Below are 22,770 nucleotides of genomic sequence, written 5' to 3'. Positions count from 1 at the left end.
TTTGGTTTCCGACTGCCTTCCAGACCGCCTGACGCGGCAGAACGCTGGCGACCTCGCAACAAAAACCATGGATATAAGCGGATATAAGAAGTTCCAGTCCTGAAAAACTGGCTTGGGAAAGTGTTCAGTTTGGGCGGTGGCAGAAGCGGTGGCAGACAAGAGGGCTGCTGGCCGCCTCGGCTTGCATAACTTACTACCTGCCTCAGTTGACTACTTGCTATAAGTTACACCTACATTACTGGAGGTCGGGCCGATCCGGCAACAACAAGAACTGCGGGGGAATGAATCTCCTCATTCCACTTCCCAGCATCACTACCACACTTCCTGCTTTCCAGGAACGAGTCTGTCCAATTGAACTCCTGCAAATAACGCACGGCAAGCCTAGCCATATGGCTTTGAATTTACCCGAGCCTATCGCGACAGCACCCTGCATACATGAAGCCCCTATAGCGCTGACAGACATGACGTGTTTGTCCATGCGAGTTCTGGTTCCTAGAGGCAAGCAAGAACGCTTCGCTCCTACAAATGCGGGGTCACATAGCCGACAAATATCATAATATGGCGCCCCAGTCCGCGTGCTGTCCTTCCTGGATGTCCATCATCGACTGCAAGTCAAGCTCACCCCTAGTAACGGCTCTTCACCCTCGTCATGAAGCTCCTGACCTCCTGTGCAATATTAGCTTCGGCACTCACTGCCTGCGCCGAATCAGAACCCGGCTACTATGCGAACCTGACATGGGAGCAGCCTCGAACTCTATCCAACTGGAGCAATCTCACCGTTGAGACTCAAACGGGGACATTCATCGGCATGCTGAACGATACCTATCCGGACGTTCGCCAGTTCTTGCTCGTCCCTTACGCTCAGGTAGGGGAAGTCACTCAGTAAGTCCGAGATTGAGTTGACCGAGTTCGATCTAGCCACCGGTAGGAGATCTCCGCTGGCTACCTCCTCAGAAGCTGAAGAAGACGAACCGGAAATTCGACTCGACTCGCTATGGCCCTGCGTGTCCGCAGTACGTCTCTACCTATGACAGCATCTGGACCGAGTATTCGCCAACCGCCCTACTCTACAATCTCGGGGAGACGCGCACTCAGGGCTCCACCGCCTGGTCGACAGCAGAAGATTGCCTGTCCCTGGCCATATGGACTCCAGCATCGGCAAATCGCCGCTCCAACCTCCCTGTGGCACTTTTTGTGACCGGCGGCGGCGGGGTCACCGGCGGCATTGCCATCCCATCCCAACTGCCACCGCACTGGGTCTCGCGCTCTCAGGAGCATATCGTAGTCACGATGAACTACCGAGTCAACATCTTCGGGAGTCGGTGCACCCCGAAATTGTATACAGCCCGTTCGATCGTGCTAACAGCAGCCAGATCCCAAATCCAGAGCCTTGGATGAGACATCACTGACGCTACTCGATGTGCGGGCCGCGGTGGAATGGGTCTATGAGAACATCGAATCCTTCGGCGGGAACAAGGACAACATTATGGTCAGCAATCTCCATCGCCTTGCCGTACCGCAAGTCAACCCTAACACTAACCACCCGCGATAGTTATGGGGCCAATCCCAAGGCGCCGCTCTCACGCATCTTTACACCCTCGCCTTTCCCGACGACCCCCTAGCCGCCAAATTCGGCATCCTCTCCCAGCCTCCCTCTGTCACCATCGACCTCAGCACCACCGACGACGTCTACCAAGATTTCGACATCGTGGCCCAAGCGCTAGGCTGCAACTACGGCCGCGACGCCACCGCCAGTCTAGAGTGCATGCGCAAAGTCTCCTGGGTGCAGATCTCCGAATTCATCAACCGCTACAACGCCTCTCCCTCGATCTCATTCAGCAGCTACATCCGTTAGTTTCCCCCTCCCCGCACCTACCCCATCACCATCTCCCATCCTTCTCTCCTCCTTTCTAATCAAAACGACCTCCAAGCGGACGAGAAATACATCTTCGCCAACGAGACCCAGCGCTACCGATCCGGCCACGTCGCCCGCGGACCGGCCATCCGCTCCAACGTGGACCGCGAATCCGCCAGCACGAACCTGACCGCCTCCGCCCTCACCGAGATGGAATGGAGCTGCGCCACTGCAATGGATGCAGCGCTGCGGAGGGCTATCGGACTAGACACGTATCGGTATTTCTGGGCCGGTATGTTTCACAGCAGCAGCAGCAGCATAATCCAAAAGTCCCCTCCCCTGACTCTCCCGCAACCCCTTCTTCCACTCTAAATAGTACTACGACACCCCACTGACAACAAACGACCCGAAACCAGGAAACTTCACCAACATCTCTCCCACCCCCTGGCTGGGCGCCTACCACTCCTCCGACCTGCTGATAGTCTTCGGGACGTACATGAAGCAGATCGGGGCCGTCCCCGAGCTGGAGGTGCTGACGTCCGAAACGATGCAGGATCATTTCCTCGCCTTTATGAAGGACGCAGCTTCCCTGGCGGAGACGGTGGGGTGGGTGCCGTTCGATCCTGCGGGGGTGGATGGCGGCTCGATTGTTGAGTTTGGGAAAGGGGCTGCCGCGCGGAATGTGACGGGGGATTGGCTGGATAAGGCGTGTACGAGTGGTGCTTTGGGGGATGTGAGGGTTTGGGGGTAGGTTGGTTGGTTGATTTGGTGTTCTCCCTAGGTGGTGTGGTGTGTGGTATGATCGGTTCGTATCTATCATAATAATAAGAGGTTCCATGGCCAAGTATGCGGATATTTCTTACTAGGATTGTGATGGTGGTCCGGGTTGTTGCGCTCGGATGGGCATGGACATTGACTTAGTATCATACTGTTGGGTTACAGGTGATGAGTTCGGAATAACCGATACACTGGTAGCTACAGATTACATGGTCTACACTTGGACTACTGTGGATTGCTACTCTGAACTTGGGAGATTTGACGAACTGAATGATTGGATAATGTGTACAAAATCTCTAAAAAAAAAACAGCATAATCACTTCGTCAAGATAAGGTTCCACCTCACAAAACAAACGAGCAAAGTTCTAAAAGACAGGCAGCCAGCTAGCCAGCCAGACAATTTATGTCCAGAGCTTAGCATCATATCAATGTCCAAAAACAAAACAAAACATATATACAAATCCAAAACACCAATCTAACAGAATAAAACGGTTAAACCAAAAGAATGTTCATCTAATCATATAATGGTGGTAGGTGCAGACGGTATCACTTCCGAGTGGAAACACTTCCCCATTTGGTGAACCGCTTCGCCAACGTGACAGCCTTGCCCAGAGAGGTCCAGCTTCCGCTCTTGATCAGCGAAGCGGTCCGCTCCTCATCGGAGATCGGGCTGGCAACCGAAGGAAGGGTCCCATCGACTAATTGCGGTTGCGGCTGCTGCTTGTGGTGCTCGGCCATGACGGCCAACTGGCCCAAGAAGGTGTGGTGCTCCAGCAGGTCCTCGAGACGGACCTGGAAGCCTTCTTGTTGCAGGATCCAGACCACCTGCGCCATGTTCATGATGTCGCCGCCGAGGTCGAAGAAGGACGAGTCGAGCTGATAAGCGGCGGCGGCGGCGGTGTGGGAGCCGGACGCGGTGCGGCGCGGGAGCACCTGCTGCCAGGTCCGGGTGAGGATGTCCGAATGAATGAGGATCTCCTCCTTGCTGCGTGTGTTCAGGCGGGACAGCTGGAAGGTCGTGTCGGAGGAGCGTGGCGTATCGTGGATGACTTGGCTGGGTAGGGAGCGGACGGTGGACGGGGAAGCGAGCGGCACGCTGGGATTGGCGATCAGGCTCTGCACTGTCTCGCAAACCATCTCCAGGGCCTTTCGCACGAAGCTGGAGGTAATGGGTCCCTTGGTCGAGTAGCCGACTGACACGTCGAGCTTCTCGGATCCGCACGACTTGGACGCCAGCGTGAGATCGGTGAAATTGTCGATGACACCCACGCCGCCCATCCGGTAGTCGACACCGTCCAGCTGCATTTGGCCCTCGTAGTCGACGTTCTGGTGAAACACGGAGGTCGTGAAATAGGTGCTTTGCGGCCAGTCGGTGCAGTTGCGGATGATCTCCCGGAACCCGAGCGATTCATACGGCATGTTAGCAATCTGCTGATCCTGGAGGTAGCGGAACAGATCGATGCCCGTCCAGTGCTCCCGGAATTTGACCCTGATCGGCAGCATGTTGAGACAGGGTCCAACGGTGGTCTCGATACCGGGGACGCCGGCGTTGCGACCGTTGACAGTGAGTCCGAAGACAACATCAGATTGGGCAGTCAGCTTGGCTAGGGTAATGGCCCAAGCGGATTGCATGACCGTCGCGAGCGTGACATTGCCCGTGGCGGTGGATGGAAGATTGATGGTCTTCTTGTGCTCCGCGAAAGAACCGATATGCAGGAAAGTGTTGGGTTGCGTACGGTGGATGATCTCGGTCATCTTTGAGCCCTTCAGGATCGTAGACCAGTGGTGATAATGGGCTGGGGTGATATTGCCAGGCAGCATCCGCATGTAATTGGAGAAAGAGAAGACGGGAGGTAGGGTGCTGCCCTCGTAGCCCAGCTTGATAGCATTCATGATCTTGGGCAGGCAGACACCGTCAAATTGAGCGTGGGACATCCGGATGAGGATGCGGTGGTGGTCGCTCTTCTTCTGCTTGACAATGTAGAACTGCACGTATTGCTCTCCTTGGCGGGGATCTTGTTCGCGATCCCGCTTCTGGAGGTCATCAGTGTATTCATCAAGGCTCTTCTCCGTCTCATGAACGATAATCTCAGGGTGGATCTTGCGCAGAACCACCTGGTAGAACTGTCCCCGATGGACAACGAAGACGGTGCGCAGGATGTCGAACGCGTCAACAACGCGCAGGAAGCTCTCTCGGAGTCGTCTGATGTCCAGTGGGCCGTTACCATCCAGGAAGAAGTAGTTCAGCATCCACCTGGACCCGAACAGAGTGGCGGCGATCGATAGCGACTGGAAATCGGTGACGGGGAGAACATCCGCAATGCCGCCCTTGAAGACACCAATCTTGGGACAAATCGCATCCTGAAGAGACATCACATCGAGGTCCACGGGACGTGGCATCATGGTCTTCTGCTCAACCTGGGGGATATCCGTGATTTCAGTCTCGAGCAGCTTCTCGATGTTGTTTTCGCCCTGTGTCTCCGCATCGGAGGTCGGGCTGCTGCGAGGTGTGACGATAGCAAGCATGTCTTCGAATACAGGGTTGTTGAAAACATCTGCTACGGTCAACTGCAGTCCTTCCTCGCGAGCAGCGCTGACCATCTTCATCGCGGTGATGCTATCTCCACCAAGCTTGAAGAAGCTATCGCGGTAGCCGACGTTGTCGGATTTGAGGCCGAGGGTCGATTTCCAGAGGTCCCAGAGACGTCTTTCGGTGTCACTGGAGCTTGATCCATCGTCTGTCAGGGAAGGAATCGAATCCGACAGATCATTTTCGCCTGCATCAGGGTCGCGGATGGAAGCCTCGACCATTTTGAGGTGAACGGCACCATTGGAGTATCTTGTCTCGCTTCTTTGCACGAGGGGAACAGAGAGCTTCCCTTCCTTGAGCATATTGCCAATGATCTCGTTCACACGGCTGTCAATGAACTGCTGCAGGGCATAGTTGTCGATCAGTTGATCTGCGATGAGAGGGCCCTTCGTGAATTGAGAGGCAGGGCGTAGATTATGCAGACCCAAGTCCGCAACGAGCCTGGACGGCTTCTCAATAAAGCATGTGAAGATCTTAGCAATCGCATCGGATAGATCCTTGGCCTGGGTTTCGGTCACGGAGTCGGACCAGTATCTCAACAAGACACCCTCCCGACCTTTAGTCGTCTCGACGTTGACGGTCACCGGGTACTGTTGTCCTGTTAGCACTGTTCTGTATTGTGTATCAAAATAACTCACCTCAGTTGGGTCGTAGGCCTTTTGCATCTCGAAGCCGATCGATCTGTTGGCAGCATCCTTATTGGCAGTACGGTTCTGAATCGAGAGAGTCGTGTTAAAAAGCGACTTTCCGTGCCACCCAAGTTCGTGCTGAATCTGAGCCAGGGAGCAGTGCTGGTAAGGGATATTATTCATGAAATCATCCTGCACCGTCTTGGCAACCTCGAGAAGTGACTTTTCAGGGCTGAACTTGACTCTGCAGCACAGCATGTTGATAAAGATACCCACGGCGTCCTGAATCCCGGGGACAGGGGAGTCACGACCAGCGGACGGGTAGCCGAAGCAAACATCATCCGAGCCCGTGTAGCTCTGGAGGACGATTGCCCAAGCACAGAGTGTCAGGTTCGCAAGAGTGATCGAGTGCTGCTCACAGAATTTCTGCAGCTCTGAGAAGCGTGTGAAGTCCATGAAGCGCTCGCCGAGCGTCCGAGTGACGTTGGTAGCACCCGATAATTGCAGATGGCAGGGCTGAACACCGGAAAGATATCTCGTCCAGTGATCCAGTGCCTCGGTTTGAGTCTGACCTTTGATGTACTTGATGTATTCGCTGAAAAGAGGTCCAGAGCCTTCAGGAAGTTGATCATTGTAGGCCATTGTCAGGTCTCTGAGGATCAGGTCCACTGACCCACCGTCGATTATGGCATGGTTCATGTCAATCTTGAAAAGAACACGGCCGGAAGAGGTGGTACAGATGCTCACTTGGTGTGTAAGCTTAGTCGACCTTTTGGCATTGATATCACGGAGCTTGATAGCGTCCATGGTTCCCAATGCCTCTGCATCTTCGCATTCGAACTCAATGACCTCGTCCTCAAGCTTCTTCGTAACCACCTGGTCAAACGAGCCGCCCTTGTAGTTGCTGTCGATAAAGACAGTTCTAAGAACAGGATGACGGCTGACGACCATAGACCAAGCTTTGCGAAGCTTCTTGGCATCAATCCTATTACCCTTATTTTGGGGACGCACTTCGAAGATAACGTTGAACAGATATCCTTGTGGGTCTCTCAGCTGGCTAAGCAGGATACCTTCCTGCACCGGAGAACAAGGGTAGACATCTTCAACATCGTCCCAGCTCTCAACGCCGGCCTTGGGGAAGGCACTCTTGACCATGTTGCTCAGGCCTTGATAGGTAATTGGCAGCAAGGGGTAATCGCTAAGTGTTGGCTCAGGTGAAGATTCTCGGAGGCGGAGCATATCCTCCTGGAGAACACGCTTGCATTCGGAAATCCACCCATGGATACGTGGCTGGTGCTGCATGTGGCAGTTGTAGGTGAACGAGATCTGGAGTTGGTCTTTGATGATGAGTGCTGTAATCTCAAAGAGTGCGAAACGGGGCGTTTTAGGACCCATGTCGCCTGCCACCTCAAATGTCTTAGCATTGAGTGCTTCTCTGTGATGCTTGAAAAGTGCATCGTCACGCTCAAGTTGCTGCAGCTGGCCGAGATAGTTGAAAAGAATCTCGAGCGGAACCGGGAAGTCGGACGCGTTCTTGTGCAGAAGGTTCTCAGCGAAGTAAGGTCGGCTGCTGCTAGAAATTTGACGTCTCGTATCCTTGACATGCTTCAGAGTATCAAGGATGTCTGCAAGACAGTAAGTATTACCATCGCAAAGGGGTAAGGAAATGAACTGACCTGTGCTTCCATCTATATGCAAAGGACACATAGTTGTGAACCAGCCCACAGTTCTGGAAAGGTCAATGGAGGAATCCCAGGATTCACGACCATGGCCTTCGTTGTAAATTGTCGGGACCTCTCTGTCAGTGAAAGTGTGGCGGAAGGACTGGACCACAGCAGCGAGAACAACTTCAATGGTCTCGGTGCGGAGAACCGCCTTGCATGCATCGAGAATCTGGGCAGTTGTCGCTGCATCCAGGGTGAAGCCTTCCATCTTGATCTGGCCATAACAGTTCGCAGACTTATCCATGCCCCAGTAGCTAAGGTTAGGCCGATGCACAGAGAATGGCAGCTGAATAGCTCCCATTCTCTTCTTACTTTCCTCAAGCTGAAGACTGCACCAAGTCTGGAAAGACAGGGGCTTTTCTCCCGATAGCGAACCGGAGTCGAGGAACTCCTGGATGTCCTGCAAGACAATGCGCCATGATACCATATCAACGCACATGTGACTGGCCGTTAGGAACAGGATCTGCTGGCCTCCATTGACCTCGAACAAATCGGCAGCAAAAATCGGCCCATTCTCGATGTCCAACGAACACTGGCTATCGGCGATGAGGGGCAGGATATCCTTCTCATTGCTCACAGAATGGTGGCGGAATCGATAAGAAGCATCAACATCCTGCGATGAGTAATTAGCTTCTGAGCCTGTGGGAAGTTGTCATGCAATAGAGAACTCACATCGATGATCTTCTGCTGCCACTTTCCGTGAAGCTTCGAAAACCGTGCACGGAACATAGAGTGTTGTTGAATGACAGCTCGAACGGCCTGCTTCATGTCTTCCGGCTTGATCTTCCGGGTGACACGCACCGTCATGCTCTGGTTGAAGCGAGCTTCGCCCATGAACTTATCGGCCGATTGCATGTACAGGTCCTGGATCGGAGACAACTTGAAATGTTCATCCGACTTCTCCTCACTCTTGAGAGCTTTAATTTTGGTCTCAGAGGTCTGAGCGAGATCCCTGATTGACTTGCTCTGCAGCACGCCGTGAAGGGTCAGGGTAAGTCCCTGCTTGCGTGCGCGCGAGATGACAGCCATTCCAGTGATACTATCACCGCCTGTGTGGTTTTGTTAGCGATACTCCGGTTCGCATTTGTGGGCGATTTGACTTACCTAGGCTGACAAACGACCGGTTAGGATCGACCTTGTTCTCTGGAATGTTGAGGACCTGCGAGAAAATCTCGCGGAGGAGCTTGGCAGAGGACTCAGTATCATCTGCCTCTTCGATCTCATCCTCGATCTCCTCCTCGACCTCTCCTCGCTTAATATTGTCGTAATCTTGCATAATCCGCTCGTAGGAAGCATCGTCAATGCGTTCGAGCCAAGCAGTGATGCGCTTTCGGTCCAGCTTTCCAGAAACAAGCATCGGCAACTGCTTGATGAGAGCCCAGGCTTGAGGAACCATATAGATTGGCAATTGCGACTCGAGATTCTTCTGAATAGCCACAAGTTCATGGTATGCAGACTGGGTGGAGCGGTTCTTGGCGACAAGCTCGCAAGCATTGTCCGAGATGATGCTTCTCTCAGAAGTCAACGAGTTCAAGGACAGAACCGTCACCAGACGTTGCTTAAGAGGCCCCGTCGATGGCAAAAGAACTACGGCATGACGGACGCGGGCATCCTCATATAGGCGATGCTCAATCTCTCCAAGTTCCATGCGCTGGCCGTGAAGTTTGACTTGGTGGTCCTTGCGGCCAATGTAGTGCACAGTTCCGTCGGGGTTGTACTTGACCAGATCTCCAGTCTTGTAAATTCTTCTCGGTGCGGGCAGAGAGCTGGGGAAGCTCTTGATCCAGACTGGCTCGTTCACGAACGTCTCAGCCGTCTTTGAAGGATTCTTGAGATATTCCCGAGCAAGCGCCGGGCCCTCTAAGGCCAGCTCACCGACGGCACCCAGGGGTGTCAACCTGTCGTGGTTGTCGGGGTCAACAACCCAGGTCAGGGTACAGGGAATACCGTAGCCGATGCAAGCAGGCTCGGGGATAGCAGCAACGTCGGTGTTGATGACTGCGAAAATGGTCGTCTCGGTAGGCCCATAACCGTTCATCAACCTGACCCGGTGCGCCCACTTGGTTATCACCTCGCGTGACATCTTCTCTCCACCGCACACAAGGTGCTTCAATGAGGGCACAGAAGACGGCTCAATGATACTAGCAATAGACGGAGTCAGGAATGACCACGAAACGTTCATACGTCTGATAGCACCAGCAACATCGTTCAGGCGCTCGTCTTCGCTCGGGATACAGACACAGCCTCCGTGCATAAGAGTCACGAGCACTTCCATTACAGCAGCATCGAAAGTGAGTGAAGCGAACTGAAAAGCTCTGGTATCTTGGTCCATGTGTACCATGGGTCCGAACGCCATGCCACTGCTTGCAAGTGCCTTGTGGTCAATGATAATACCCTTGGCACGGCCGGTACTTCCGGAAGTGAAGATAGCGAAGGCCATGTTTGTGGGAACTGCCCGGCTAGAGGGCTTCGTGCTCGAAGTTGCAAGTGTGCAGTATGCCTTGACAGTATCCTTGCTGACCGGAATAATAGTCTTCACAGAGCCCGAGTAACGGCTCTGGTATTTAGGAGAGCAGAGGACCACCCGAGCGTCTACCTCGGCCAAAATCTCTTGGTGTCTTGAAGTAGGGTGAGCAGGATCAAGGGGAACGAAGGCGCCACCAGCAATCAGGATACCGAGAATAGTGACCACAGCCCACGCAGACTTATCCATGCAGATTGGCACCAGAGTCTCTGGCCCGACACCGCGCGAGCTCAGGTAAGCAGCAAAGGAAGAAGCCAAGTGGATGAGTTCCCGATAATTCAACTGGCCATCCCAGGAGCAGATAGCTTGAGCATCGGGTCGGCTTGATGCTTTCTCTTCGATGATATGATGGACGCAACGGTCGACGCATGGAGGATTTCTCTGGTTCCAGGCAGCGATTTCCTTCTTGTCAACCGGGCCAGACACCTCTAGCTCACCAACCTTCCTTGAATCTTCCTTGGTGATGGCGAGCAACTGCTCCAGTACAAAACTAAATTGTCCAACAAGCATCTGAGCCTGCCAACTATCGAAGACAAGTTCGTCGTGGTGAAGAGTGATTGCAATTTGACTTTGTCCTAGTTTGCATTCGACGACGATTGGGTGAGTGAAGAAGTCACCTTCGGTCAGATTGTTCTTTTGTTCCCAGATATCCTTGTTAAGCTGACCTTCGTCCGACTGAATGACCAAGAGATTCTGAAACTCGCAAGCGGATGCTGTGTCCTGGTTGAGTTTCCGGATTCGCTGAAGTCCAGTATGTTGGTGTGGAATCATCTCAGCAGCCAATTGACGCACGCTTTGAAGATACTGAACGAGCTTGATGTCACCGTCCACCACAATACGGGTAGGGACAGTCGTCAGAACCGGGCCAGCAACGTCAGCGGCTCCAGGCATATTGGTGTTTCTTCCCATTAACGTTTCACCGAAGCAAACGTCCCCGGACGCAGTGTGAACGGAGACAATCAAAGCCCAAGCCGCACGGATCAACTCCGGGACTGTCAGGCTGAGGCTGTTGGCTACCCGGGGGATGGTAACAGAGCTGTAGTGCCTGTTTCCGACGCGGATAGCATCCTCCATGGGTGTCTTGTTCTGCGGGAATGGTGTTGAGGACAGGTTTGCCAGGTATGTCTTCCAGAACTCGTCAGATGCCGAAGCATCTGTCTGCAACAAGTGGTTGATGAACAAGTTATAGGGCAAGGTACGACTGGAAGCTGCAGAGTTCGAGTAGATCTCCTCGACCCTCCTGAGTATTTGCGAGACACTCCATCCATCATACAGAGCGTGGTGTACCGTCCACACAAAGTAGCGTTCTGAGGAGTCCTCAGGTTCCACAATTCCGTAGCCAGTAAGCGAGCCTCCATCGTTCGTTGTCAAGTCGAAGCCCTCGTTAGCCAAAGCGTCAAAGTCTTCTGCGTGATCCCAAGTGATTGGTGCCTCAGCAAGAACAGCTTGGAGAAAGTTCGCCGCCTCGGTGTGCACGACTCGAGTACGCAAGATGTCCATTTCATCGACTGTCTGTTGCCAGGCAGCCTTGAAATCATCCAGGTCGACATCCTCTGCAAGCTGAAACACAGGCCGAGCGATGTAAGATCCTTTCTGCTTGATGGAGAGGGTAAGCAAGCCCTCCTGCACCGGGCTACAAGGGTAGAGGTCGGTTATCAGCTGCTTGGGTACGCAGCATTGCTCGGAAACTTCGTCCAATACCTCATCCTGCGTTATCGAATCAGGCAGCAGACTGAAAGGCTGAATCTCCCCCACAGAGGCGTCAGAGTCCATAGCCCCACATATCCTCGCCATATCAACGAAAACAGGTGTCTTGTAGATATCAGCAACCGTGAGTGAGACGCCTCGAGTCGAAGCGGCACCAACGAGTTTCATGGCCGAGAAAGAATCACCACCTAAGCCGAAGAAATTGTCCTCGGGAGTGACAGAGCTAGGCGCGAGACTGAGGACTTCTTCCCAGAGACTCCTAAGAGCACCCTCAGTTCCTACCATCTCCACCTCAGCACCGTTCTTCTTGCCGAGGTTGAAAATGGCATAAGGCTTCAACTGCTCCTTAGGAAGAATATCGACCATAGCTCGAAGCTTTCTGCGGTCGATTTTGCCCGTAGATCCGAAAGGCATACGCTGAAGAGGGAAGAACAGTTTAGGCAACATCGCGGGGGGTAAAGACTGGTTCATGGCTCCATGTAGCTGCTTGACAACTTCCACCAAGGAGTCATTCATGGGAACGATCAATTCATGCTCGTCCGTCTGACCGTAACCAGTCACTGTGAAGAAAGCTGCCAAGCACTTTCCGACAATCTTCGACTCCGGCGCAACGACTTCGACAGCCACGTGGGTGGCATCCGGGAGGTTACGAACGCACACCTGCTCAACTTCACCCAATTCGATCCGCACACCATTGAGCTTCACCTGCGTATCGATACGCGAGATGAATGTAATGGAGCCGTCATGGTTGTAACGTACCAAGTCCCCGGTGCGGTACATCCGTTCTTTGCGTGGGAAAAGTGCTTTCAGTCCATCACGGTTCGTCCACTGTGGGTTGTTTATAAATACGGCCTTCGTCTTTTCTTCATTATGAAGGTAACCACGTGCGACGTTGCAGCCCTCAAGCACCAATTCTCCAACTGCGCCGATGGGAACTAAGCGATTGAAGTCTCGGGTATCCACTATCCAGGTTCTGCCCAATATCGCAGTGCCGATGGAGGCAAGGTCACCATTGACAAGTCTTGCTTTCCGATCTCTCTTGAAGTCCACTGTGTTCATTACCGTACCCTCAGAGGGACCATAGGCATTGATGATGCATCTGTCCGACCAGCGATCAAGGAAATCAGAGGGCATCTTCTCTCCACCTGTGAGAATAGTAGCCAAATCGGGAATGGCCTTGGGATCAAGAGTGTTGATGATAGATGGAGTCGTGCTGCTGAAGTTCACCCGCAACCTCTTCATAGCTCCAGCCAGATCATTGATGCGCTCCTCCTCGCTGGGCACACACACGCATCCTCCATTCGCAAGGACAACCATAATCTCAAACACGCTAACATCGAAGGTATAGCTTGAGAACTGCAAGACACGGATATTCGAGTCTAAGCCAAGTCCCCTGGCATGGCCCGATGCAGCCAGACTCAATCCAACATGCTCCAGCACAGTCACCTTGGGCTTTCCCGTAGTTCCGGATGTGAAGATTGCGTAAGCCGGGTTGTTGACATTAGCAGGCTGGATTTGTGACGATGCGGGCTCAGGTAGTTCTTCAATTGTACCTCTGCTGACAACAAATGAAGATCCACAGAGGCTAAGGGCCTTATCCTGATACTTCTCGGAGCACAGAATGATTTCGGTTTCGAGGTCCTCAATCATGCCGCTTAAGCGATCGGTAGGGTGAGTAGGATCGAGGGAAGCGAAGGCACCGCCAGCTTTCAAGACAGCAAGTTGTGCAATAACAGTCCATGCTGACTTCTCGAAGAACATTGGAACAAACACTTCTGATTTGACGCCCATGGTTGCTAAGTGCTCTGCGAGCCGAGTCGACAGGATATCGAGTTCAGCATATGTGAATTCGCCGTCCCATGCACTGATAGCAGGAGCCGATGGATTTGCACATGCTCTTTGCTGAATGATCTCATGCACACATATCTCGGGTCGATCCTCCAGGTTTGCATTCCACTCACGCAGTTTTTGACAGGATTGTTCACTCAAGAAGTCAATCTCGCCAATGGTACGATCCTCTAGAGAGGAGTGAATGACGGAGCTCAAGACATGGTCAAAGACATCGAGGATGCCCTCCATGTCGGCATTCGAGATATCTTGGGTAGAATATTCGAATGAAACTTCACCGATCGCCTCCGTGCATCTTGCCTCGACAATAATCACAAACTTGCTCAAGTCAATGTCCGCTGGTGCTCCGGGGCTTCTAATAACAGTGTTGTAGATGGCATCTTCAAATCCAAGTTCATGTTGAATCGCCTCAAAAGGTAGCTGGTGGTGCGACAATCGCGCGCTGTCGGCTTTTCTCTCTTGCATAGCTTGCTCAAGCGTCACGTTGTCATCAAGCTTGAGTCTGCAAGCAATGACGTTGTTCAAAGGAGCCGTATCTGCAAATCTGAACGCGTCATCGCGGCCGATTTCTGGTACATGAATACCAAAGCATACATCTTCCATTCCGGTATAGCAGCGGAGGGTCAGGCCCCAGGCCATTTCGACAAGCTGAGAATCTCTGACTCTGCTGTTCCGGCAGAAAGCTTGCAGGTCGCTCGCATTGCTGATGACCAGTGTCTTATGAGCTCGCGAGTTCTCGGATGAGGTGGCACACAAAATAGGAAACATGCAAGACTCGACATCCGCCAAATATTCCTTCCAGATAGGAATACCACCCTGGAAAGTACGGAAGCCTTCGTGGGCCCTGGAAAGGTCCGCGATCGTCTCTGTTTGGTTTTTGCCGGAACTCAGAAGTCGCAAGCAAGCAACAAATTGCGCCATCAAGCGTTCAACTTGGGCAGAGTTCAGAGCCGCTTCGTCATAACGTATAGCAAACTCTACATCTTGATCCTTGAGCATACATTGCACAAGCAACGGGAAGGAAGCAAATTCATCCTGAGAAATGACGACAGCCTCTGACCCTGGGTGCTCATTTCCTCCTATCACCGAAAGCAAGCTGCCAAAAGTACAGGCGCGCGCTGTATCAGCGTTGAGGCTCTGGATACGGCGAAGCCCTGCCCACTGGTAGTGCTGAGCTGCAGTCAAGTTGCTTGCGGTCGCTTCTAGCAGTCCAGCAACAGTAGAGTTGTTGTCAATCTTGAAACGCCGGGGGACGATGGTTGCATGCTGTGCGTCTTCGATCGAAGATTCGGTACCCATGAGAGACTCCCCAAAGATGATATCGTCGGACTCACTGTAGCCGTGCATGGTGAGAGCCCAAGCAGAAAGAATAGCAGACCTGAGACCTCCCTTAAGTGATCTGACAGCATCACACCAGGCAATCTGCACGGTTTGTCTTCCGAATTTGGGAGAATATGCGTTAGATGAGCTCGCACGATATGGGAACTGCTGAGGCTGAGACGAATTGGCTAGTTGGAATTTCCAGAAGTCATTAAACCCCTTTATGTCAGAAGCCAGCCGAGAAGCCTCTGGTAAGCGGTTGTAGGCTTCCTTCAGTAGCTGTCGGTTCAATTTACCACTCGATGTCAATGGCATCTTGGGTACCTGGAGGTAGAACCTAGGGACTTGGTCTTCTGGCAGCTGGTGGGATAATTGAGCATGTAACTTGCTCGCATCTTCACAGAACTCAGGTGTCATAGACGCAATGATCTGGTTCTCAGCAACGTTGGCCTTCGCGCCATGGAACATGAACACGGCCGTGGCCTCTTGAGAATTCTGTTCGCCGCTCTTAGAGATGCTTTCGACGGCGTAGGGAGTATTGATAGATGCCAACGTGGACAGGCGCTGCTCAATATGCAGAATTTCAGTCCGACTACCGCCATTCTTCTTACCCACATACACAAGAGATCCATCCGAGTTGAAACGAGCAAGGTCTCCGGTCTTGAACAACCAGCGTGCTGGTTCGGAGTCTTCACCGGCCTCGTTGTCGTGACCAAAGCTCCATCCCGGGCTTTCAATGAAAGATTGCTTTGTTTGTTCCTCGTCATCGAGGTAACCGCGAGCGAGACAAGGGCCCTCCAAGATTAGTTCTCCCACGCATCCCACTGGAACAAGAACGCTAGAGTCATTGGGGTCAACTAGCCACGGGACGCATCCGACAGTGGATCCAATGACCAGATAGTCATCAGACGTTGCGAAATCAGAGGCTTGGATGGAAGCAGACGAGGACTCAGTCGTTCCATAGAAGACACGAACCTTGGCTCTCTTTGGCAGAGTGTCGGCAACTTTCCTCGTCAGGCCCTCGCCCCACAGAGCGAGAACCTCGACACTATTGAAAAATGCTGGCTTCAGCGCCGACGCGGCTGATATCGCCAGGCTAATGGAGTTTGCCTGTAGCTTCTTGAAGTCGCGTGCGAGATGTTCCGAGCTAGTATTGGACGGGATACAGATACTGCCACCAGCCAAAAACGTACCGAATGCCTCCTGCAGAAACATATCTGAAGTGCAAGGGGACGACTGGAACATGCGATTCTTGTTGTTCAAGCCAAGCTCCGATGCGAAAAATTTTGCCCGGGTCATGATTGCACGGTGGCTGAGAACAACGGCCTTGGAGTTCGCAGTGGTGAACACCACGTATCCATCTTGCGACGGGACAGCAGGTGACTGCGAACTCACATCTGTCCGAGGCAGGAACTCAAACAAAGACTCCTCTACAGGGAGGACATAAGGAACCGTTCCTTCCAGGAATTGCGCACGGGTCGGGGACACGAGAGCAACTTGTGCCTCATCCAGTACCGACCAGTCTTCAATGGATTGCTGCAAGTCATCACTCAGTGGAACGCAGACACCTCCGGCCTTTGAGATAGCCAGGATTGCTATGATTTGCCAGCCAGATCTGTCAAAGTCAATTGGCACGATGTCGCCAGGGCTCACACCAAGCTTGATGAGATAGGCCGCAAGAAGCGAGGAAAGCTCGTCAACTCTGTGGTATGTGAAAGTTCCATCCCAAGCGATGAGGGCTGGTGAGTCCGGCGTCGACTTAGCATATGCCTCGATCACTTCATGAATGCAAATATCCACAGCACCTGGCATATGCTTGTTCCAGGCCTCAATTTGCTGCTTGTTCAAGTCACTGAAGTTATCGAGCTTGCGGACGTTCTCGTGGATGTGGAAAGCAATGTTCTCAAGAGATTTGAGGAATGTGCTGGCAACATGTTCAGCTTGTCCAACGGAGAGATGATCCGTCCAATGGTTCAACTCAATATTGGCATTCTCATCAGTAGCCTCGACATTGATAAACACGGGAGACTCGGCGGGATCGTGAATTATTCCCACCTCGGAAAGGCGAATTTCTCCTCTTGCCCTCAAATCTGATGTTGGAAGTTTTCTGTAGGAGATGCCGCTGTTGATAAGAGAATCCGAGATTCCAAGAGCCTTTTGGATGTCAACGAGAGGAAGGTGCCGGTAAGGTAGGTTCTCAATGTTGTCATTCTGAACTCTAGAGAGAACTTCCTTGAGCAGAACATTTGCAGGAAATTGTATGCGACAGGTCAGTGTGTTGATGACGGGTCCAACGACTGATTCAACTCCTTCTACAGGAACATCTCGCAATGATGCCAAATATGTGAAGGATACATCGTCAGAATTGCAAAAAGCACGAACTGTCAGACCCCATGCAGCGCTGAAAGCAGTGGGTAACGTGAGTCCATTCGCTTCACATGTTTTCCGAAGCTCCTTGAAGAAAGGAAGGCTCAGTCGCTTGGTACGTAACTCCCTGATAGAAGTGCTACCATCGTTAAGCACGGGGAAGTGGCAGGGCTTGATCCCTGTTAGATAAGATCGCCAATAGTCAATGCTAGCTCGCCGCGACGTCTGGTGTAAGTATTGCATATAGTTCTTGAACTTCGGCTTTGGCTCTTCAAGTTCGCCTTGATAAGCCAGCTGAAGATCGCGCAGGATGATCGAGATTGAATTACCATCGATGACAACATGGTTAAATTCAAGCCTGCAGAACAGCTTCTCATTGGCAGTCTCACAGATCGTAAATCGGTGGTGCGGATGAGAATGGTCGTAGAGTGGTGCTGGCTGTGCATCAAGAGTGGACAGTACATCCGCTTCGGATCCACAGCGCAAGTATTGAGGTTTGGCGTCGTAGGACTTCAAAACCACCTGACAGAAGAGGTCTTTGCTTGTCAGGTTCTCCAAGAACAAGGTCCGCAGCATTGCATGGTGAGCCACAACTCTTTGCCATGCTGTGGTCAGACGATCCACGGTGGGCTTGCCTCTCAATCCAGACACCTCGAAAGTACCGTGTACAGCATAGAGGGTAGTATCTCTGGAGCGACTCAGAAGAATCCCCTGCTGCATCGTTGAGCAGGGGTAAATGTCTTCCAAGTCTTCAAATGAAATTACACCGAGCTCCGGGAGTTTCTTCGCGATTATGGTATCCAATTCATCGTATGAGAGCTTTAGTAGGGGGAAACTGCTCAGTGTTGGCTTTGGATGGGCAGATTGGAGACTTCGACCTATGGACTGCAGCAAAGTTCGGCAGGACTGGACCCAGTGCTTGATGAGCTCTTGGTGCTGCATGTGTCTGTTAAAGGAAAATATGAACCGGAGATTATCCTGGACAACCATGGCAGATATTTCGAAGAGCGCGAATCGAGGAGTGTCGGCACCAAAGTCAGCTGCACCCCCACCTTGACCCGTTTCTCCAGCCATTTGGTTCATGAGCTGGAAGAGCCCATCCTTTCTTTGAAGGTCACGGTGCTGGCCGACATAGTTGAATGACATCTCGAAAGGGCTATAGTGCAGGGAGGTCCCGTTTTCGCGAGTTGTTAAGACGCGCCGAGCGAACTCCTGACGACCATTGTCGGCGGCGCGACGACGAAGATCCTTGACACGGACAACTGTTTCGGATGGATTAGATGATGGGAGGGCTGAGAGAAGAATGGGATACACAGTCGTGAACCACCCAACAGTACGCGAGATATCGATGGTCGAGTCCCACGGCTCTCGTCCATGGCCTTCGTTGTAAATGACAGGCAAGGAACGGTCTTTGAATGTTTCTCCAAAGGAATGCAAGAGGGCGGCCAGGAGAACATCAATTGGCTCGGTTGCAAAGGTTTGATGGCAGTCCATCAGGACAGCGCGCGTACTTTCTGCATCAAGCTCGAAAGTTTCACAATCGACATCACCGTAGGTGGTTTGCTTGTGCTGAAGTCCCCAGTAAGAGTAGTTTGGCTCCGGAGTTTCAGGTAATTCTTCCATCGTTCTCGAATCCGAGGTTCGGCATTGTTCGGCTTGCAGCCGGCACCAAGTCTGAAAGGGGAGAGATCCGTTCTGGGAGACGGGTTGATCGGGGTTGAGCAGCAAGTCTTCCAGATCCTCCAGAACGATGCGCCAAGAAACGATATCAACAACCATATGGTGAGAAACCAAGGACAGTAGAGTATTAACGCCGTTCTCATGGAAGAGGTCCACAGCAAAAACCGGACCCACAAAAGCATTCATGGAAGACTGGCTTTCGGCAACGGCTGCATCAATCTTATTCTGGCTGACACCATCATGTGCACGCCAGCGGTACGAGCCAGACACATCCTCAGTGATCCGCTGCTGATAGCCACCATCGACATTGTTTCTCTCCAGACGTGAGCGGAGCATGGAGTGGCGGCTGATGATTTTCTCGACAGCACATCGCAGGTCATGCTCTGGAATGTGTTTGTTTATGCGTGTGCGAACACTTTGGTTGAAGTGGCCCTGCCCCTCGTTTCGAACCGTAAAATGGAGCTTCTGAATCGGGGAAAGATCGAAGGGCTTCTCGACCTCCTCCTCGTACACAATTGACTGGTCGATCCGCTTGACATGTGTTGCTAATTCTCTAATCGATCTGCTGTGGAGAACATCCTGTACTCCTAAGCCCATCCCCAGCTTCTTGCAGAATCCCAAGCAAGTGATTGCTGCGATCGAGTCGCCACCAAGGCTTAGAAAGCCCTGGTCCATTCCAATTTGAGCCCTTGGTATATTGAGAACACGGCTCCAGATCGAAGCTATTTGTTCCTCAGTGGTGCTAGTTGGCAGCATGGTCGTGTCTGCTACCTCCAGAGTAACAGCCTGGCGGTCTGGGTCCTCCGACATCTCCCCAATCCACTTTTCAGTGGCCTTTCTATTGATTTTGCCGGATGCGAGCAAGGGCAGTGATTCCACGCAAAGCCACACGCCCGGGATCATGTAGGTCGGCAGGCAAGTCGACAATCTTTCCCGGATTTCAGCAACGATGGGTGCCTTTCTAGTCGGATCAATGAGCTCGAGTGGTGCTTTGTCTGAGCTTTGCTGGCCTTCGAACTGAACGGAAAGAGAGAATACTGCAACGAGCTTGCCCGATGAAAACCCGAACTTCGACAGAAAAGTCATGCAATGTTTGACATTGGGGTCAGCCGCCAACTGACTCTCAATCTCTCCCAGCTCTATTCTCTGACCATGAAACTTGACTTGTGTGTCTTTGCGTCCTATATATGTTAGTGAGCCAGTATCGGAATTGTATCTTACCAGGTCGCCGGTCTTGTAGAATCTGCGGGTGGCGTTGTGGGTGGTGTCCAGTTTAGTCCAAGCAGGATCGAAGATGAAGGACTCGTTCGTCTTCTGCGGGTTGTTCAGGTAACCACGGGCAAGTGTCGGGCCTTCCAATATCAATTCACCGGGCGCACCGACAGGGACGAGCTGATCATGGTTGTGGGGGGCCACAACCCAACAACGGGCGCCGACGGGGAGGCCGATGTCTTTACAATCGGTGGACGCGGTAACATTGGAGTTGATTACAGCGGCAACAGCGGCCTCCGTCGGTCCGTAGCCGTTGACAAGACGGATCTTTGACCAGGTGGACGCCTGAGCCTGCGACATGGCTTCACCCGCCAGGGTAAGAACCTCCAATCCTGGCACGAGCGAGATATCGAGAAACTCAACAAACGAAGGGGTCAAACTAGCGTTGTTGATCTTCATATCGTTGATCACCTTGACTATATCCCCCAGACGTTCCTCCTCGCTTGGTATACAGATGCAACCACCCACAATCAAGGTAGTGAGCAAGTCAACCAGACTTGCATCGAAAGTGTGTGCTGCAAACTGTAGGATGCGGGTGGTGGAAGAAACGTGAAGTCTTGGAGCGTGGGCCATGGCACTCGAAACAAAGGCCCGATGTTCCAGCATGGTACCCTGTCTAGGTCAGAAGAAATTCGCAATAACTCTGGGGAAACGCACCTTTGGCTCCCCTGTGGATCCCGAAGTGAATATCACATAGGCTGCGTTGCGACCTTCCACTTGCGGTAAAGGACCAGCATTTTCGATGGAAGGCAAGCCATCGATTGTCTCCTGGTCAAGGGGAATTAAAGTCTTGGTGACTTCACTCAAAGCCTCCGTATGATTTCTAGAGCAAAGTAAGATATCGGCCTTCACGGCGCCCGCCAGATATTGTAACCGAGAAAGCGGATGACTTGGATCCATAGGGACGAAGGCTCCGCCGGCCTTCAACACACCCAGCATTGCCACAACGTTCCATTTCTGTCATAGTCACAGTATTAGTCTCCGAATGCACCTCACGCGGTGGCTATTGGAAAGACTCAATAGCGTTTCAATTAAGTGGCAACTCACCGACTTATCAAAACACAGGGCAACGCATGTTTCGGGTCGAACTCCCTGTGCGAATAAGTGGTATGCAACTTGAGACGACAGCAAATCTAGATCTCTGTACGTCAAACTCCCGTCCCAGGCACAGACAGCTTCGCTGTCCGGGCGCACCAAGACCTGTTCCTGAATGACTTCATGGATGCAGCGGTCGTACGATTCCGGCATGGCGGAGTTGAACCTGCAGATACGGGCCCAGTCGCGATCCGAGAGATGGCTCACGTCCTTGACGGCAATATCCGTCGCTGACAGCAGATGGGCGAGGATCACCTCGAAGTAATCGGCGACACATCTCACGTGCTCGGTAGAGATATCGTGGTTCCAATACTCGAAGAAGATGCGCACATCATCTTGCAAGATCTTCACGTGAAGCCTCACTCGGCACTGGGAGAGACGGTTGCTGGGTCAGTCTGGTTGAAAACACTTTGGAGGGGGGGGGGGGATGAAGAACAAATGCAACACAAGGTTTACCTCTTCTGGCAGGGGATTGGCCAAGACCGGTTGCATGGCAAGGGTTCTAGCATCTTGTGTCGGCTTGCGGCAGTCGCGTAGCATGAGAATGGTGTTGAACAGAGTGTAGCCGCTATGAACAGGGGAAGCGATTTCGCATCTCTCAGCGTCACCATCCTTGAAGCCATGGTGCTTATATTCTGCTCTACGCAGAACGCTCTGCAGGGAATCATCCTCGGCGATTGAAAGATTAAAGATTAAGTGATTAAGATCATTCGGATCATTATGTGCAGCAGAAGATGGAATCGAAGATGACGATGATGATGATGTTGATGGTTGGTAGCCGAAGCAGATTTCTTCGAGCCCGGTGTAGTGGTGTAAGAGAATGGCCCAGGAGGCCTGGAGGAGAGGGTCTAGTTGACCCTGGTCCCAAGCGGACAGTAACTGCCTGGTCTGCGCACCACTGATTCTGGTCCTCAGAGAAGCCGGCCGCTTCGGCCCGGAGTGACCACTGCCAAACTTAGGCAGGCAGCATGGAATCGGTTGCGCCATGGTCGACTCGAAGGAGGAGGGGAAAAAAAGTCTGGAACTACTGGGTACTCCAGAGGAATAAGAATATACCAAGAAAAAATTAAAGTCTGCCTGCCTGGAGAGACGACCACGGGGAGAGCAAGTTTGGGAAGAAATGCTGTGCAAAGACGAGGAGCAGAGCACCACCACCACGACGAAAGCTCGACTATATCTAACCTTTAAATTGGAACCGATGCCGCACCACACCCACATGTTCGGGTTTTTTCTTCGCATCGCTATGGAATTTCGATTGCCTTAGCCCGAAATAGATTGATGGATGGATCGATGGAGTCGACCACGACCCTATTGCATGGAACGGTTTGAAAGGCTTACGGATTACCAGACATTTCTTTACTAGGGAGGATACGAAACGCCCC

General features: G+C 52.4%; 2 protein-coding genes across 2 annotated transcripts; one reads left to right on the top strand and one right to left on the bottom strand.

The window, feature by feature from the left end:
• Positions 1–649: 649 nt before the first annotated feature.
• BO95DRAFT_371507 (carboxylesterase, type B) lies at positions 650–2,606 on the top strand (the record flags this gene model as incomplete). Its single annotated transcript, XM_025582961.1, has 6 exons — positions 650–865; positions 919–1,318; positions 1,374–1,489; positions 1,553–1,850; positions 1,932–2,147; positions 2,272–2,606. 6 exons carry the CDS (start codon positions 650–652, stop codon positions 2,604–2,606), a joined length of 1,581 nt encoding a protein of 526 aa, XP_025438653.1.
• Positions 2,607–3,117: 511 nt separating this feature from the next.
• Positions 3,118–22,375, bottom strand: nrps1 (nonribosomal peptide synthase Pes1; the record flags this gene model as incomplete). The annotated part of the gene is made up of 8 exons (XM_025583761.1): positions 3,118–5,812; positions 5,861–7,476; positions 7,528–8,188; positions 8,248–8,624; positions 8,680–20,905; positions 20,951–21,250; positions 21,341–21,773; positions 21,798–22,375. The coding sequence occupies 8 exons, from the start codon at positions 22,373–22,375 to the stop codon at positions 3,179–3,181; spliced, it is 18,825 nt and encodes a 6,274-aa protein (XP_025438652.1). The 3' UTR covers positions 3,118–3,178.
• Positions 22,376–22,770: the final 395 nt, after the last annotated feature.

Source organism: Aspergillus brunneoviolaceus (assembly GCF_003184695.1).
Source record: "Aspergillus brunneoviolaceus CBS 621.78 unplaced genomic scaffold BO95scaffold_69, whole genome shotgun sequence".
NCBI classification, from domain to species: domain Eukaryota; kingdom Fungi; phylum Ascomycota; class Eurotiomycetes; order Eurotiales; family Aspergillaceae; genus Aspergillus; species Aspergillus brunneoviolaceus.
The sequence above is the reverse complement of the archived record's forward strand: the minus strand, read 5'-3'. Positions and strand labels throughout refer to the sequence as shown.